The following is a 20,153-nucleotide window of genomic DNA, read 5'->3' as shown; positions in this document are numbered from 1 at the left end:
CTCAAATTTACTCTCAATGAGTTTTTGGTCCTATGTTAAATCTTGAGAGTCTTTATGCAACAAATTTTACAACAGGTATCACATAAACTTAAAATTATCATTGATCCATGAAACTGAGGTCAAGGTCATATGAACTCTGCCGGACAGGTATATTCACCTTTCAATTGTTCTATACACCAAATACAGTTGACCTATTGCTTAGAGTGAAAGATGAAAAAGCATTACTTGTTTGAACATTAAGAAGTTGTGTAATATTATATGTATATTTGTCACCACTTGACCTTTGAATAGTGTTGAGGTAATTTGAATGATGTGATTACTGTATGAATTCATCATATTTTTTTACCTGTTTTAAAAATGGTATTCATCAAAATCTATCGTTTGATTTTTTCTTATGTGTGTGTTTATTTGATTATTTTTTACTTCTTTGTTCATTTCATTTTCGCAAAAACATGTCTATTGTACCCTCTTGAGAAAAACCATTCTATTTTTGCAATCTACAGTTTCTAGGCTAATGCGATATGGGTTTTTCTCATTGTTAAAGGCTGTACAGTTTCCTATAGTTGCTTACTATTATGTCATTTGGTCACTGATGGAGAGTTGTCTCATTAGCAATAATACCACATCTTCTTATTTCTATATTGCCTGCATTATATCATTAAAAACTCTATATTTATAAACATAAAATGAAAACAGAACTTCAATCACCTTTATTTTAAAGTGACATTTTCATATTAATCACATTTTCTTGTCAACATGTGAATTAGGGGAATAAGAAATAATTATAACCTAGCCTCTTAATAAAACAGTTTGGCAATTAACTGTTTATAACATTAACAAACAAATAATAAATAAAATATTGAGCACAAAATAGACATGAAAATTACAATTAATTAATGGTTAAACAAAACATGCAAAATTCACTTAACTAACATACAATCTCTCCTCTTTTGATTTAAGAAATGCATGGATTATCTCCCTTTGTCTAATAACTTGAATTTTGTTTTCAGTTAAATTTGAAAATGATCTTTTTTGAGCAAGTATTCAAGGAAATCTTTTACCCATAACTTATATATTTTGTTTACCAAATAATACATCATAAATTAAGCTTGTGTTATCCTGTCTCCTTTAACATTGTTTAAATTATTGAAAATGGGAGAAAGTCATGTAAAATTTCATATCCTTTTTTCATAAAAAGTTTGCATAAATGATTGGAAAGGATACTAATAAATTGGACATATATTTAACTGTGAGACCAGAGCCAAAGATCTAACTTGCCTTAACTTTTCAGAAATTATTTTAACATTCACAAACCATATATCTTTAAGGAAAAATAATGAGGAAAATTTTGCAACAAATAATTAGTGACAGAGAAAAGTGAACATCATAAATTTTGTGAAAACATGAAAGACAAGAGTAAAAATTTCCCTTTATACAATTTTGAGTATACTTGTAAGCCGTAGCAGCCAAGGTTAAAGGATCTTCTTCCATATCATTTACCCACTACATGTATTTCCAATCATACAAAACAACATCCACTAATCTTTCAGAATGCAAAATAGACATATATTAATCATACATTCTTCTTCATAAAAACATAATACAAGATATGATACACAGGCTGATCTTTTCTCTCTCTCTTACTCTTACAGATCTACCCAATCACCAATTTTGAGATTATCTTTCTTGACCTTACAGCCATTCATACTTGATTTTTTTTTTAAATAAATGCAACAAATTATTTTGTGGATTTCACAAATTTACCTGTATTACAAATTTGATCCTTTGCAGTTAAATGCTATTGCAGTTACAAACAATGCCAAGTCAAAGGAAAATGTAGGTTTCTACACTAATAAACATATTATTCCTAAATACTAAAAACAATTCTCTTCTCTAATTAATGTAGTATTTTCATGAATTCTATAACATTGAAATTGTCCAATTCATAAAAGTGAAAACTGACCCAAGTGATAGTGTTAAATATTACATTTCATCACAAATATCTTCAGAGGATCATAGTTTACATATAATAAGCCTGCTTTACTGTCTATGATTGCATTTTTATAAGCACTATTTAATGCTTATAGCGAGTTATAAGCTCCCACAACGTAAATGTTATTGCTGTTTGAAAATGTATAAATAGTTCAAGCACTAGCATAACTTATGTGTATGAGATTAAACAAATCAAACAAAATAGTCGTTAAATCATATAAGTCTAAATATTTAGCATTTTCCATCTGTTGTTATAGATATCTTTTTACAGGATGACCGGTGTAAAGATTTTATCATCTTATTTCCTTTGAATAAAAGGAGATGTGGGATGAGAGACAGCAACCAAGAATTACAAAAACCCAAAATGATTCTGGATACGGTTTCATTTTCTTAAATTTGGCTTGTTGAAAATTTTACATTACTTTCTACTTTATTACTGTCCTTAAGAAAGCACCAACTGAGAACTGTCATAATTTTTTTACAGGTTATGTTCACTTGAAATCAAATAGGTAACAACTACAAACAAACAGAATTTAATGAATTTATAAAAATTTTAGGCATCTTAGAGCAAAATTTTAGCTGCTTTTTTTTTTCAATTTGCATTCTCGACAATTAACCACAAGCCCTACAGCCTAGGCCAGCAAAAATGTTGTTGGGCCAGGCAATTTTCCTTGAAAAGGACCCTAACATGCCATATAAATTTAAAGAAATTTTCTGACTGAGTGATTTTCAGGCTTGTAAGTTGATTTTTTTTATGCAGTGATATACCTTATACAAACAACATGTATTAGTCAATAGTGCAAGATTTATACTGAAAAGAAAGTTTCACTAGTTTGTTTTTGTTATCTTGGCATTTTGAGGATAAATTCAAATATGAAATTAACCTTTTTTTCCAATTATTTCAAATGACAAGGCTAAATAAGCATATTGAATCACTCTGAGGTTGAAACATATCTACAAATTTTAACTACATCAAATAAATGATTTCCATTGATAGACAAATATAAATGGCAAGATACAATATCATAAAAAATGTGTGCATTGATCTTGGAGAAACTCTATTACATGTAAAATGATAACACTTAAGTATGTTAAGAAGCCCTTGACCATTACTCTGACATATGATGGTCTGTTTTTTGACATGTTGGACTTGGTCCCAAGACCACAAAACAGGCCATCAGAAAAATCTCTGACTATATGTTAAGGAAGATGAACTATCTAATTTAAACCTTTAAACATCGGAAATTTATGGGTTTTTTTAAATACATTTGAACAATCACAACAGTTTGATAAAATGAACAAGTTTTTATTTATTACTCAGAATCCTTTATGAGCCAATAAATAGTATGTGTGTTGAAAACATTTATGTGCTGGCAGAAGTTTTTGATTCAAATCTTTTTTTTCCTTTTACACAACAGAATTTGATATAAAAGCACCTATATAAACTGCATCAAAATCTCAGAAATTAATTTGTCTCTTCACAAGTGAAATCTTTTTTTTGAAACAAATCATTCATAATAAATAAAATTTCTTAAATCAATCCATTTGCGCAGTGCATTCATCATCTTTGATTTGGCAAGTGCATCTTACTTCTTTCACATCTCTGAAGTACCCTTGAATACCATGTGATCACAATATTGTTAACCATCTTTTGACGTCTTGCTGCCATTATACATCACAGTCACAGATGCGGAATATTTCCGTCATGGGACGGCTATTCAGAAGAACTAATGAAAGACATTCTCATGGCACTTAGCAACGGCCCATTAAAAGGCAATAAAACTATTGTTATACCACTGCTAGCTTTTCTCTAACTCTTCTAAACATTTTTTCATATAACTTTGCATGTCTGACATGTCACTCATGGAGGAATAGACCATTTCATGAAAAATCATTGGCCACTGTTTTAATAATTCATTTCTTTTTCTGTCCGTGAATATCGCTTCTTTTGTTATTTCATTTACATAACTTCTAGCAAAATTTCTTCTTGCATTCTGTTCCTGAAAATAAAATGACAAATTATTATAATATTATGTGGATAAGATATATATGTCATTAGTTTTAACTTCTTTACCTGAAAAAAAGTACATAGATTAGTCACCATTCAGTACTAAAGTCTATATACCCATGTAATGTTGACTTTGATTAACAAAGATGTAAGGTAAATGTCATGATAAATGAACCAGCAACCCAACAAAAGAAGTTAACAAAAGCAGATATTTAAAGGTTACCATACCATCTTTACAGTTAGACAGGCATCCAGATTATAAGAAAACTTCTTAACCTACATTAGTTTTGTCATTTTCATGGACTGAGTAAAAACTTCTATTTTATGGATACATAATATCTTGATCTTACATTTCCTGGTAGAAGTAGCATTTGTGTTGAATAATTATGAAGTGATTGTCAGAAACTTTTGTAAAATTATTCTGAGGCAAATTCTAGTTATATTACAAAATATGGAACATATTAGAAATCACTATAATATGATTAGTCATACACATTTGCATATATCATACCAAGTTTATTCATAATATGCTGCATTAAGTCTACCGAAGTAGTTCTGTTATAAGATTTTCACTTCCATCAAGGTCTATTTAACAATAATATGATCAGGTATGACATGGATTCCTTAAAGTATCAGAACAATACTTAGCAACTTCTAAATATTGCATCTTACAGTCTGTTCATATGTTACCCTTTTGGCAAATAGAGCTGATGTTTTTCACAATTGAATCCTGGTCTTCAATTATTGCCATTGTTATATAATTGCAAAATTTCAACTTTACATGTTTCAGTGGTGATTGTCATGTTAACAAAAATGTTTACACATACTTGACAACGAATTCTAACACAGGCAAAATAGTTTTATAAGTGGTCTTGAAATGTTTTATCTAGACATAATTTTAGAACATTTTAATGCAATTATACATAATAAAGGTTATTTTTACGGAGTTAATTGATATGAAAACTCAGCCTTTCTCTCACAAAAATATCACAACATAACATAACTTCAGTTTGTGAGTGAGTTAAGTAAATATTCAAATCCCTTATCTCCTTGAAAATAACATTAAAAAAGAGAGAAAATACCAAAAGACAATTCTTTCAAAGATATGACATTATTGTGTAGAAAACATATTATGATTAACAATTTTGTGCTGGGTCTACTTATCAATCTAATGTGACTAGATTGATTGATACTTGCTTAACATCCAGTGCTAACATTTCTATATCCTTAACAAACAACTAGACTGTTTAAAAAATCTGAAGTAAATTTATAAATCTACGCAATCCTTTTACAAAATGTGTAGTTTTGACTTGCAATTTAATGTAGAGTGCAAATATATCTTCATTATATCAAATTACCAACACAAACAACAACAACAAAAAACCAAAATTAACACAACAAAATACATTTTTAACAGAACTGCATATTGTTAACCAAAACATAATGTACAATACAAAATGCTCCAAATATAGCTTTTATTATAATACTTTATATTTTACCACCACCATAACCACACAAAAATATAATAGTTTCTATGTATTTTAGCAAATGTGCATTCCCAGTATATCAATATATATACATGTACAAATGTTGTTTGTGCTGTATTTAGACCCCTCTACCAAGAAATTTGTTTATTATCCAACGCAATCATAGGTTTGAACGTTGTATTTTTTCGTTTGGGCTTGTTTTATATTTGCCTTCGGGTTTATATGATCCGTTCATCCTATTTCGACTCTTCAAAATTAAAGAGTCTATCCTAAATTGAGGTAAATTATATGGCTTTCCAAATACCGTTTTGATTTCTAACATCACTGAAGAGACATTAATTGTCAAAATTTTTGCACCTCATGTTTGCGGTATACCATCTTTTCCGCAAGTTTATTGTTTTCTGTTTGGTATTAAATTAATAATAAAGATTTTGCTACATATTGTGATCCGTTTATTTGGCAATCGCAAATGGCAGTCAGCAGAGTTTAAGAACATCCGTTGTTCGACCTGTTAGTCAAATGCGTTTTGTTTAAATATACTTTTTCACCTTTTTGGTCTTTTGGTAAATGTTGTTTGTGCTGTATTTAGACCCCTCTACCAAGAAATTTGTTTTGCATGCACACGTATAAATATTGCGGTTTTTATCCAACGCAATCATAGGTTTGAACGTTGTTTTCAATTTAGACTTATTTATACATGTATATATATATATATATTTTCTTTATTCACTAGTACATGTACTGTCATGCTCTGTTTGTATTTTTCAACCACATATTAAAAAAGTGACAGCATTTTACATTACAGCATTTCTTAACCTTTACACCAGAACCATTCACATGTTTATAAAATATCTGATTATTTAATTTATGTACAGCTTTCAACAATGTTCCCATTTGTTGTCATTTAAATTGCTCCAAATGAACTCAGGTAGATCTAAGATACATGTTTCATCAGAGCAATGGGGATTTCAAAACAAAAACAAATTCTTAATAGGTCATGAACACATTGGAATATTTATGAATACTTGCAAGAATTTGGAAAATAAACATGCATGATTTCATGGTAAATATGGAATATGTGAAGCATTGTCAGTGTGTCTGTGTCAAACAGAATTTTACATTTATGTCTTTTCCCCTGATAATTTTCCACGATCAATGCAGTGTACATATATTTGTTTAAAAAATAACACATGTCTTTTTACTTACAACTGAGTATATTGTCCAATGACACTAAGAAAATAATACAAAAATAGTTTAAGAAGTACATTTGATTTCAACATGTACTCCTCATTGGAACTTATAGAAGCTATATTAATGAGAAAATTATAAAATACAGTTTTCTAAAAATTACAATATCTGCAAGTTACCTTTCAATTTATACCCTCCTTGCTATAGAAGCCAGAATTTTTTGAGGCAGAATAAAAAGGGACACAATAGAAACAAAGCAGTTTTGAAATCCTATCTATTCAAAGGATTTTTAACCCAGCTAATATTCCCCTTTTCAGAATCTGAGGCATTTTGGGTTACATTTCAAGTCTACACCAAAATGTTGGGTTAAAAACATCCCAATCAATGAAAATTCCATACATGAAGTAACATTATTTTCTATTTATTTTTCATTACCAATAGTCCTTTAGATTCTGAAACAGCAAATACTAAGTGTCCATAATGTTGATAGAAGTATGATTAAAACAATCTGTTGACAAGATTTAAAATGATTTTACAAATAAGGAGCAATGGGGAGATGTATACACCAATGATTGCTTGAAATCAAACTTTCAGACCTCTTAAAGCTTGTCGTTTTTGTGTGATGCTAGGTCTCTGGCTCTTTGACATGTTACATCTCCTAAATTTATTCATACTTCTACATTTTTCAGTTTAACAACTGTAAGGAATTTGAACTGATTTGTATAAAGAGAAAAAACTTTATCTACCAACTTATTTTTGGCAATGATTTGTGAACTAACCTGTTGTTTAACGTTGACGGTTTCTACAGGCTGGTGTGTCAAACCAGCTCTACCCACAAAATCATTCTGTGATTTATCTAACTTCCCTTCTAATAATTTCTTGGATTTATCTTCTGTTATTGACAAAACTTGCTTCCTTCTGTAAAATATAAGATCATTACGGATTACTTTAGCCATCAAAAGTAACATTTCTTCTGAACATTTTTATAATGACAATAAATCGTACATGGGTGTAAACAATCAACTGTATTATTCATTGTTGAAAACATTAGTTATATGCAACAGTATTGAAAATCTTGGTTAAGTGACAAAATTTATTACACAGGAAAGTTTATTACACATTTTTTATAAATTGAAAATCAAGATTACAACCTTATATCTAAAACGGATGACAAGGTAATCTCTTATATTGATTTGTGATTTATTTTAAATGACACCATTGAACATTTTATATCATTAAACATAGTAACTATACAGAAACTTATAGACGGAATAAATAGATAAAATAAGTGAAGAGAGAAAGAGAGAATTCAAAAATTGTGAAATTTGACAACACTTAATAAGGTCAATCTTTAAGACAAATTCATTCATAGCCTTGGTCATATCCACAAAACAAACTAAGAGAGGAACCAGTTTTATACAGGACTGTAAACCAGCTTCTTTACGTGACTTCTTTGTTTGCATGAAGCCCTTTCTAGCAAACTTCTTGGCAATTCATAATATTTCTGAGATTTTCCAATTTTGATGATATATTCATATAAGAGAAGATCAAAGTTTGTCATATTCGTGACAATTTATATTCACATTTATATGATACTTGCAAAAAATCACATATAGTAATCGGATCCAAAAATAAGTTGCCTTAAGGTATAACAGTTGTTAAATAGATCTCACATTTTTATTGTAAATATAGCCCTTTGATTTGAAAATGAAAGGGAATACATTTTAAAGTTTTAAGTGAAGTTTGTACTTAAAAGCAACACTATATATAATTGTTACTTTTTAAGTTGCAGTCAACTACATTACGTGATTAAGGACATATATTATTACCCGTAATATTCTACTACAAAGGTAAAAGGTAAAATGTATACTTGTCCAATTATGGGCAATTGTTCAAGTATCTGATGTTTCCAAGCATACACAGATAACAGAAGTAGCTCATAAGTTTGGAGTTTTTCAGATTTAACAGTTCTACTGTGTAAATCAATACTTCATCTTTATTCAACAAGACATCTTTTATTTGTCTCATCTTATAAAACATAAAAATAAATAATAATAAAATAAAAGAAGAAAATGTCTAAGTTATAAAGGGACATAACTCTAGAGGTAAGTTACTTACTGCCCAAATTCTAACTCTGTCTGCAAGTTTTTGGTTCTTAGCATTGTGTATTAGCTTCATAAAATTTTGATGAGTAAAACTTAAGTTAGAGGGCGGAAACAAAAAGGGATGGAAGGAAAGACAGAAGGAAGTGTCAAGGGTAACACTTAATGCCCCCATCGTCTACGGAGGGGGGCATACATTTTTTTTAGAAAGATGACAAACACTGATGGATATTGATTTAACACCTACTAGCACATACATGGGCTATATTTCAGTGTGTGCAGAAACTGTAAATTCAGAAAGTTTTCCCTTATTTCATTCCAAAAATGCAATGGGGTGAGTATCACATTAATCTAATCTCACATTTTACATCATGATTTATTTATATGGATTCAGCTATTTCTAAATTCAAAATCATTCATTTTTGTCCATTGTTAATGAATGCACACAATGTTTTTTTCTACATTCACACAGCCCTATATCAGATCATCACTGAAAAATGCCTAAGCTCTTCCAAAGAGTAGGGAACAAGCTAAACATGTGGCTCTGGATTTCGAATCACTACAAATCTATTAATAAAATTATCAGCATTAAGCAGTGGATATAAATATCCATTAAATAAATCTTTCTTTTCTAGTGTTTTTAAAAAGAATTTCTGAAAATCATGCATTGGAACTTGATCATTTATATTTTTTGTTTTCAGTTCTTAAATAATTATTTGATAAAATCAGGTATGTTGGCATAAAATTGGCCTAACACATGTACCAGTAATCTCATTTATTTGACCAAAACTATTCTTGGTGAAATACTGACAGGGGACAATTAGCTGCTAAAAATGGAAAATTGTCAATAAAAATCAGAAATTAAAAGCAATACAACAAATAAAATTTTGAAAAGATTTAATTTTTGAATGGACTATCCTTAATGTACACAACAAAAAATGTAGGCAAAATAAGGGACCATCTGGTTGACGATTGCATAATTTATTCCAAATAATGAATCCCTTTTCTAGAATTTATAAACAACACCAGCACAGTACATCTGTAAAAAAGATGAAACTGCTTAAAATGTGTCAGAATCCTGTCAATGCTAAATTTTGGTAAAGTTTTACATAAAATGACCACGAACTTAGGAAGTGAAAAATTATTTTTTATTCTTCTGATTTCATGCCATCATAAAGTAATGCAACAGATAATTAAACCCAAAGCACAAGATATGGATTTTCATGGTATCTGAAAATCTATTAATATACAAGCAAAGTAACATTATTTTTCAGCAAACAAAGGACATAAAAAAATTCATTTCAGAATCTTTCCTTTTTATTGTTCGATTTCAGTTTCATGTAATTACAAAATCATTGATAAAGATCATTTATAGTGAAATAAACTGCTTCGCTGAGCGCAGCTGGATACACCCGCAGAGGTCCAACCCTGAACAGTTGGGGCAAAAATGGACACAATATTCAAGCTTGATACAGGTCTGAATTTGGATTGTAATTAAATATTTGATATATTATAGGTTTCTGAATAAATGTAGTCAAAGAACTTGAAATTGGTTATATGAAAGATTTCTTGCTGTTGTGCAATACACTGTGCTGTTGCGCAATACTTAGTAAATCTGTTGTCAGACTATAAACAAATGAAATCGAAAATTCATAAAAAAAAATTTTTGAGTTATTGTCCCAAAACTGGAAAATCCCTCCTTTTTTAATGATTAAAACCCCAAAACTCGGAAACAGTAAATCTGAAATTTATAAAAAACGAAAGGGAGCTCATGACAATAGATATGAACAATTCACAAAAGTTACATGCAAATTAGTGAAATTGTTTTTGAGTTATTGTCCGAAAACTAGAAAATCCCCCCTTTTTTAATGAATAAAACCCCAAAACTCGGATATGGTAAATCTGAAATTTATAAAAAAACGAAAGGGAGCTCACATCAGTAGATATATACAATTCACCAAAGTTTCATGCATATTGGTTAAAGCGTTTTTGAATTAATGTCCGACATGTTGACGACGGATGGACGGACGGACAGACGGTCGGTCAACAGTATACCATAATACGTCCCGTAAACGGGCGTATAAAAATACCAGATCCTTCATTATTTTCCAGTACATGCAGTCGATTAGTAGCTATTTATCATGTAAGAATGATTTTTTTTTTGGTTGCTGTCTGAGACTCTTGTCTGTTTTATAAAAAATTCTATATGTGAGAGAAAAAAAAAATCGAAATATATATAAGGAATATAGGAATTGCTAATATAATTGCTGAAAACACCAGGATAAAATAACAAAATTTGTGACAAAACTTTGGAAAAATTTGGTTCCATTGCAAAATTTGTATACTACTTAAAATTGGTTTATTTAGGAACCATATATGTATATAATGCTGGTCATAAATGTCATATGTCCATTTTTTTTAAAAGTTAGGTCATGTTGGATATAGTTGGTTCAGTTTGGGGGATACCATTTTTGGGCTACTTAATATGAATAATACAAAATTAGGCATGCATGATCCAGAGGAACACAAAAAAATTGACCCCCTTTATTTTACAGATAAAATGACCGTCTACGAAATGCACACACTTGTGCAAACAAAATACCAAGACATGACTTTGTTTATGCGTTTCTAATTTTATAGTGATATCCAACAGTACTGATGTTCTCTAAATATCACTTTAATTTTCCACCAGTATGGATTCTTTATCAAAACACTGCTCATTTTACATAACTTACTCATTATTTTCTGATACCTCTTCGGCTGATTGAACAGATATCAGTTTCAGTGTAACTGATTGTTTAACATCCGGCTGAATATAGGATTTTTGCATGACAGAGTTTTGGACAGGTTGCTGTGAGGCACTATAGGCTTGTTTTTGTAACGTACTATTCATAGTCTGAGAACTACTGTTCAGTTTTGTAGTAATAGAATTATGAAAGTAAGCAGATTTTTGAAGCATGTTTTCCTCTGAGGCAGTCAACTTTTTGTACACATGTTCAGCATAATTTTGTTTAAGCAGTTCTGCTTGCGTGTACTGTGCAGCTTTTTGTTCAATATCTGGTTTTATATAATGTGTTGTCGCAAGAACCTCACTTTGGATTTTTTTTGCAGCTGCAATAACCTCATTTCTTAAACGAGGTGACGGGAGTAGGTCATTTTGAATCGCTCTTCTTGAGATATAATCATTAGCAGTAAAACGAGGAGGAGGAGTGAGGTCGTTCTGTCTTCTTGAAGACAAATCATTAGTACTATGCCAGTGACTTTTGTGCATCTTGGGTCTTACTCCATTAGGGTTTGTCAAACCCTGTGATGTTCCTGTAGGTGTAACAGAATAACTTCTCTTGAGAGGAGGTTTAGTTTTGATTTCAATTTTACTTGTATTAATGGCTGCAAATGCTTTAGTTAATTCTCCCAGATGATTTCTTGCCATTGATGACTCCCTTGGTGTTAACATTGTTTGCTGTTTTTTCGGAGCGTAAGCAAGATTCATCTTTATGAAATTCTGATCATTCATCAATTTAGTATATTCTAAGTCAAAACACATTATGTCAAGGCCATGTATGCCAAGTTTTAATAAAGTCAAATGAATAAAAATTAACACCTTTTAAAATATTACGAAAAACAACACAAAATGTTCGATTTTTCACAGATACAGCAAACTTCATTTAATTCATTCCAACAAAACACTTAAAATTCCAAAAATATTAATATGAAATTTAAATGACCTTTTCCTGGTCATTTGAATTGTAACATATTTTCCCAATTTTTTCTGTCTGATTTTATCTTTCTTTCTCATCCATTAAAAGAATATTTGGTGACAAAATCCTATCATTATGAAATCCATTAAATCGTAAGACCTCGTAAAATCCTCAATAAAAATGGTAACTTATAGCTGATTCAAAACAGGCATTGTTTGCTTCTTAGATAGAGTGTTGATAAAAAAACTAATTTTGTTAACAGCAATCAACTCACAGATCTAATTGTGTAAAGTTTTTCATACAAATAATTCCCATTAAGAACATCATTCTACGTGAAATGATATAATTTGTTCCCATAGAAACCAGGTATATAATTCCTGTTGTCTTATCCAGAATGATTATTTTATCTTAAGTACGTGACAAATACACATTTGAAACTTTCCATTTCACAAAGTTTATGGTCAGCTTAAAAACCCAGTGCACTATTGAAGTTCCATCTTTATCAGAATGTTTCCATGTAGTTAGTCCTATAAGCACTTTAAAAATCCAAGCGTCAATAAATCACATCCCGTAACAGATCTAAACAACAAATTATTTCTCAAAGAACAATATAATCAATTAAGTCACACGTTTAAACAATGCCTAGGTTCGTAAATCGGTACAAACTGCTTCGTAATAGCAGATTCAAACTACAAGGAGATGATTAGATCCCCCGCTACAGTTCATAACTGATATCAATAATATCTCGGGTATAATTAGTCTGGTCTACAAAGTCAAAACTTAGCCATGATTACATTGATTAAATAAATTTCAAATTGGGCTGTGTTTCAACAAAATATTATTCACTGACAATAAATTTAACTTTATGTTAAAGAAGCAAAACGTTAGATAAATATGAATATGGTTTTTTTCAGTATTTCACAGTACAAACTGATTTCAGATCAATTGTTACAGGTCATTTGTCACTATGTGTTCCCGCCTTTTAAATCCTTTGTCAAATACACATTACATCTTTATCATATTATTTGTCATAGGTATTAACATAATTCAAATATCTAAATAAATGTATTCATGTTGACAAAAAATATTATTTAGAGAATTTGTTACAATTTTCTAAAAATATTTTTATATTATTTCACAAGAGAGACGCCTAACTGCTTATCAAAACTGAAATATTTGTGCCAAAGATCTTGAAAATTTCAAACACCATCATGAGTGGTTTGATATGGAGGAAAAGAACCTTGAAGTGGATTTGTATACATGGATCTGACAATGTTTAAAATCAATGAGTTTCTGACATTTAAATTATACATTAAAATCTTAAAACCTCTGTATTTGTTTTTGAATAAAACTTTTCTTCTTTAAGTCCATTGCAAAACAAAACTTAAGAAACCATAAAAGTATACCATTACAATATACCCATACACAAATATCACATCAAAAAAGATTATCATCAGAAAAATCAACCATCATACAATTTGGATTTCAAAAATACATTATTCTTTCTTGGTCATAACTAAGATGACTCAGAATTATAACAGGATAAATAAAAGTTGAATATTCTGAAAGAAGCATACATTTTTCAAAGTTGATAAAGACATTTTTTTTTTACAATTCCTCAATCAGGGTCCATAAAATCCTTTATCATAAGTTCAAAATTTATTGTATCTTTAATACACAGTTGATGATTAACTCTACTGCTTCAATTAATTTAATTTATTAATAAACTTCAGTACAAAATTAAGCGCTTAATTACAATCAAATGCAAGGATAATCTCTGCAAGTTTCCTCAGTTTGTAATAAAAAGATGGCATCATATCTGTTAACTCTTCCTAATGTGTGGATAACAGAAAGATATAGATTGGGGAAGGAAAAGGAGACTCAACTATTTTTTTTATAGTCTCATGCATTAGATATGTATCCCTTGGGGTTGGTCAAACTCTCCTTAACAGAAAAAATCTCCCAGAAAATCTCACTAATAGTTAACAGAAAAGCAATCTTACTAAAATCAGCTGTTAGGTAAGTTCATCTCGATATCTAACTTGGGAGAGAGGAAATAGCCTAACAGCTGATTTGAGTCAGATTGAGGGAAAAGAAGAGAAATTGTATTAATTGAACTATAATTGTTGTAAGTCTTGTAATGAACATTTCTGTAGTCATCAGGCATCATGTTTCTCATTGTAGACACTTACAAATGTTTGTTCAACAGTAACAGTTGTTATGTTAAAAAGAAATGTCTGCCAAACTTTGCCATGCCAAACTTCCCTCTAAGAACAGAACAAAATTTCCAAGATAACAAGTATGCAACTTTATAAAAAAGCACTTTTTTTACAGCACTGGGACAATACTACTGCTGGTGGACTATCAGTCCCCGAGGGTATCATCAGCTCAGTAGACAGTACTTCGGTACTGACATGATTAATAACAAACCTTCCTAAAATTGTCCATTCATGAACTTAGAGATTATTAAGAAATTATAGTTTCAACTCCCTTAGGCAACGTTGACCTTGGATGGATTTGGCTAATATTTTTAGGTCTTTTTGGTCATATTGCTCTTCGACTGTTTAGTTCTTATACAACCTTAGGTTTCAAATATATCAGCTTTGAATATTCGTGATGAATGTATATCCAGAGAAGCACTTCAGTACATGAAATTTAATAAATCAATCGTTTTCATTTTTTATAGCTATTTATCAGATTTTTCCATACCCAGAAAATGTAATGCAGGAGATGATTTAATGTGTTCTGTTAAGGTTTCTAGCTGCACTAAATTTGAAACTTTACTTAGAAATTTCTATCATAAATCTTTCCTATGATTTTAATCAAAACCCAAATAAAAATGATATTATCAGAGCATTTAAAGAGTTGGATAGACATATACAGACTATCATAGAAGGACAGTACTCACAGGAAAATATTAAAGCACTCATTTTTAATTGAATTCTAAAAATGTAAATGAAATAAATCTTTTTCACAAATTACATTTCAAAGACCTAAACTCAGATTTTCCCAAGCAGCACTTACTTTTGAGTCAACTGTGATATTGGTAAAATAAATCTTTTTCATTCATAAAAAATACAACTCAAGATTGGTTTATTAGCAAACATCCTTTAGTATTTTGTGATAAATATCACAAGAAATCTAAGGGCCAATGTTAAATACTCAATAGGTTTAGTCTGTTCTACATTTTCAACAGTGAGGAAAAGCAGTAATGGAACAAATGCTTTAAATCAGCACATACATTACTGAAAGAAACGGAAGACTCTAAGAGAAAAATCCTCTGAATTTGCGTTTGGCACAAAAACAGTAGATGTTGTTTATCTGTACTTGTTTTGTAAATACATGTACTTCTGGGATTGATTCTAACTATACAAAGAGAGGTAACTCAAAAATATTCTGACAACTTATGATATCTGCTTTTGTGCATATATAAAGAGTACTTCTCAACTTTCCCCAAGGCAATGCATTTAAAATAAATTTGCCTTGGAAATATTATATTTGTCAATATTTACCTCTTGTAACATGTATAAGGGTGTATACCTTGTTAAAAGATGGTGGTTGTGTTAAAGGTTAAAGTGTGTGTATACTGGGTAAAAGATGCTATAAGGATTCAAGGGATCAATCAGCATAAAAGGATTTGCCCACCTTGCCGATGTTGTAATATTACATACCTTGCCTCTCCTACCAAGAACAGAAGCCTAGACTGAGGAAGTTGTGAGGTTGTTATATTACATACCTTGCCTCTCCTACCAAGGACAGAAGCCTAGACTGAGGAAGTTGTGAGGTTGTTATATTACATACCTTGCCTCTCCTACCAAGGACAGAAGCCTAGACTGGGGAAGTTGTGATGTTGTTATATGAGAAACAGGACCATACAGCTTCTCAGCATTAACTATATCTCCTGCTGTAACCTGTATAAAACCATTAATATACTTTAATATAGAATCAACATTAGTCTTAGATACATGATTTCTTTTATTAGTTGTTATTGGCTTTAAACTAGCTGTCAACAACTGCGGGTACTTTCAGATCTGTACTCTGTGTCTTTTGTTGTTAGGGATGTATAAATACCCTGCCAAGTCCTGTCTGTGTTTTTGTAAGATGTTTTTCTGCTTTGTATCGATCTGATGAGTTAAGCCATTTTCAACTGATTTTTAGTTTGTTCTAATGTTGGTCTGTAACACCACTGTCCTAGGTTAGGTGAGGGTTGAGCGCTCACCAACATGTTTAACACCGCCACATTCTTTATGTCCCAAGTCAGGAGCCTGTAATTCAGTGATTGTCGTTGGTTCATGTCTATCATATTTGTTTTTCGAAAATTGTTTTGTTATATATCAGGCCGTTAGTTTTCTCAATTGAATTTTTTTCATATTTTTCATGTTGGAGCCTTTTTATAGCCAACTATACGGTATTGGTTTTTCTCATTGTTTAAGGACATATGGTTGCTTATTATTAGTTACATGGTGTGTTAGTGACCTAATACAATATATATGGGGACAGTAAATTCCATACCCTCGAATCCCTGTATGGAACTTACTGACCCCATATATATCGTATTAGGTCACTAGCACACCGTGTAACGAATTTATCTTACCGACTATCTTCACATGTGGTATTTAGACTAGAGGCCTATCCAAGTGATTAAGTCTTCAATACTTAGTATTAAGAACCTACTTCCATTTGTCAATACAAAAAACAAATGCCAACAATAACAACTTGTGAGCTTTAAATTTGTTTTATGAATTTATTTCAATCGTTCATTATCAATTTCTTCGTCTGTTGAAACTTTTCAGATTTCTTTTTGGTTTTGAAAGGGAAGTAACTCCTTACTAACCCTATATGGTAACTAACCCCATATTTTTTAGGACACCCTATATCAAATATATGTAGTCACCAAATGTAGTCCTTTAACCAATCATATCCCCAGAAATCTATAGGAGGTAAGATAAAATTGATTACATCCACTTCATTTGAGTTTGGGTGAAGTGAATAGTTGTCTCATTGGCAATCATACCACATCTCCTTATTTTCATATTAAATGCATAAACACCACAATGCAAAAAATTACCTCTGGCCCTTAAGCTATTGTATTTCCAATATAGTTCTTTTTAGTGAGAAATTTCATAGATTTCATTGATTTCAAGAATGGTTTTTTTTCTTCAGGTGTACTTTAAAAAATAAACAGGAGCAAAGAAAATTCTGTACATTCAATATTTGCCATTTTCATTTTTTTTTTTTAGATTAAAAATTGATGTATGACCATATTTTAACACCAATGAAAAAGTTGAATTCAAATCTAATTTGAAATAATAGATGATAATACTCCATGAAATAATGCAGTCATGTGACAATTTGTTCAAAGTGTAAGCATGTAGACAAAATGGAGTGATTGAGGGAAATAAAGCTTTCGTTTGTTTTACAGAGGGTAGTGGGAGAATGAAAGATAACTATTAGTGGAGCTAAGTCAATTAGAAAATAAATGGTGTATAATTTCTATGCTTGACAACTTACTGCCCCATGTCTAGGTCTGCAATTTCTCTGTTTTCTATTTGGACTGCCCTCTAACGTCCAACAGCAATAGCAAATCTCTAAAAAGTCTGTCAGACGTCAGAGTAATCTCAGACTAAAGTAAATATATCTTATCTTTTCTTAAAAATTATCAATGTGTTTCAATTTAAAATAAAAGGGAGCTAACTCACCTCCATATCATTGATTTTCTTCAAGGCAAAGTGAGCAAGTCTGAAGACAACATAAGACCTCCACAATGTGAATTTGGTGATAGGATTTCCCTCATTTTCTACTATCAAATTATCAAATCTCCTCACGCTAGATAATGCATTGATCTGCTGATAACTTCTTATATTTGTAGCACTGAATGTTAATGTCTGAAAAAAAGAAAACTATTGTTAAAAGAGGTAAAGAGATATATAGACTACATAGGTAATAGTTGAATAATTAAATTGATTTAAGAAAATTGGTTGGTGTTAGGTTTATGAAATCCAAAACTGTAATTTCTGACCCAGTATAACGTCAAGATCATGCAGTTATTGCAGTCACTCTCCATGAACATGAAATTTTGATATTTATTGACAACTTTAGGCTCTATTAAGGAGCCTGAATTTTTCATCTTGTTTAATAATGCCAAATTGATGGTCAAATGAAATTCGGATAATTACACATCCCTCCATAATAAAATAAAAATGACCTTTCCCTATGCAGTCCTCAAAATATTTAATGACCCTACTTGCATTTTATTAATTTTGCTACATACAGATTATCTCTATCTATCATCGTTTTCAAGATAAAAACCAAAAATGGTAAAAGTTTTTAAAAATTGTCATTGATTGGAAATAAATCTTTGGTTGCTGTCTGCAATAATCATTTTTCATTTATTGTTTTAGCATAAATCAGGCAGTTGGTTTTCTCTTATGAAATGCTTCAAATCCCAGGGCCTTTCATAACTTAAAGTATAGAGTATGAGTGTTGCTCATTGTTGAAGGCAGTAAGGTGACTTAAGTGGTTCAAATCCTTGTCCTTTGGTATTTGGTGGATAGTTGTCTCATTGGCAATCATATCACGTCTTTTTATTTCTACATACACACAAAAGACATGTTTAATAGAATGAAAAGACACTGACGAAATAGAAAATGAATGATAAGTTTAAAAAGTTAAGAAAAAAATAATGATTCTGTCTAGATCTTAAAGGAGGATCCTACCTAAAGATATAAAAGATCCACATGATATAATCACTTTGAAAATTTCAACTCGTAGATGAATCTGTTTTCAGATAACAAAGCCAACCATTTCATCATAATCGCTAATTGATAATCAATTACAGTTTATACTCACATATCACTTCTATATCAATCACACATTTTAAAATAACGAAAAAACTTCAAATAGCCATTAGATTCATTACAATACTCTTTCATAAACATCCATTTTGAAAAAGAAGAATTCTGTGTTTTAGCATCCCAAAATATAATCCAGAACACAATTTAGTAATTTTTTTTATTCAGTAAATCTATACTTCACTGTATGTATGAGAACTCCCTATCAATACACCGATTTTAAATCTATTATCCGTTGTATTATCTCCAGATTAATTTTACAGATTAACTGTGATGTCTACCATACGACCTATAATATCTCATTTACATGGAATTATTTACTAAGGCCGAACATTAACTTATTTATTTAAACCCGTCAAAAACATTTTTTAAAATATATACACTCATTATACATATAATGAGGCATAAATATGTATTTAAAGACCTTTGACTGACATAAAATCACTGCTGTAATTTTTCCCTAATTGTTGTATGTATTCAAGAAAGAATTGTGCTGAAACGTCTACAATTTCAGTAATTAAAGGTTTTTTTGTGCTTTAATAAATATTTATATAATTATCCTCATATTCAAATTATAAAAAAAATTAAGAAGTTCTGTAACTTAAAAATTTAAATCAAGGAAAAAAATATGAAATATGCATTTCTAATTATAATTACAATGTATTGGTTACACAAGTAATCAATATATAAGTTAAATATACATGCCATAGAAGATACTTTTTACAACTGCGCATGAAAAAGGTATTGCTAATCTACTCGTTCGTTTCTTTGGTAAAAACACTGAAGACTGAAGATGAAAATTGGTATTTGATTTGATTTGATAAAAT

The 20,153-nt window shown here is 30.3% G+C and overlaps 1 protein-coding gene across 13 annotated transcripts in view; it reads right to left on the bottom strand.

Moving 5' to 3' along the window:
* Nucleotides 1-695: 695 nt before the first annotated feature.
* Nucleotides 696-20,153, bottom strand: part of LOC127735043 (leucine-rich repeat-containing protein 49-like) — a 98,013-nt gene continuing 78,555 nt past the window's right edge. For all 13 annotated transcript variants that reach the window (XM_052245138.1, XM_052245141.1, XM_052245139.1 and 10 more), the window contains 5 exons: nucleotides 18,175-18,360; nucleotides 16,277-16,386; nucleotides 7,455-7,593; nucleotides 6,694-6,717; nucleotides 696-3,992 (listed from right to left, as the gene is read on the bottom strand). In XM_052245138.1, coding sequence (XP_052101098.1) covers nucleotides 3,792-3,992; nucleotides 6,694-6,717; nucleotides 7,455-7,593; nucleotides 16,277-16,386; nucleotides 18,175-18,360 — 660 coding nt within the window. In that variant the 3' untranslated portion in view covers nucleotides 696-3,791. The remainder of the gene's footprint in view (nucleotides 3,993-6,693; nucleotides 6,718-7,454; nucleotides 7,594-16,276; nucleotides 16,387-18,174; nucleotides 18,361-20,153) is intronic.

This window comes from Mytilus californianus, unplaced genomic scaffold (genome assembly GCF_021869535.1).
Source record: "Mytilus californianus isolate M0D057914Y unplaced genomic scaffold, xbMytCali1.0.p SCAF_3, whole genome shotgun sequence".
Classification (NCBI taxonomy): Eukaryota; Metazoa; Mollusca; class Bivalvia; order Mytilida; family Mytilidae; genus Mytilus; species Mytilus californianus.
Note: the sequence above shows the minus strand (reverse complement) of the source record. Positions and strands in the feature narration are given on the sequence as shown.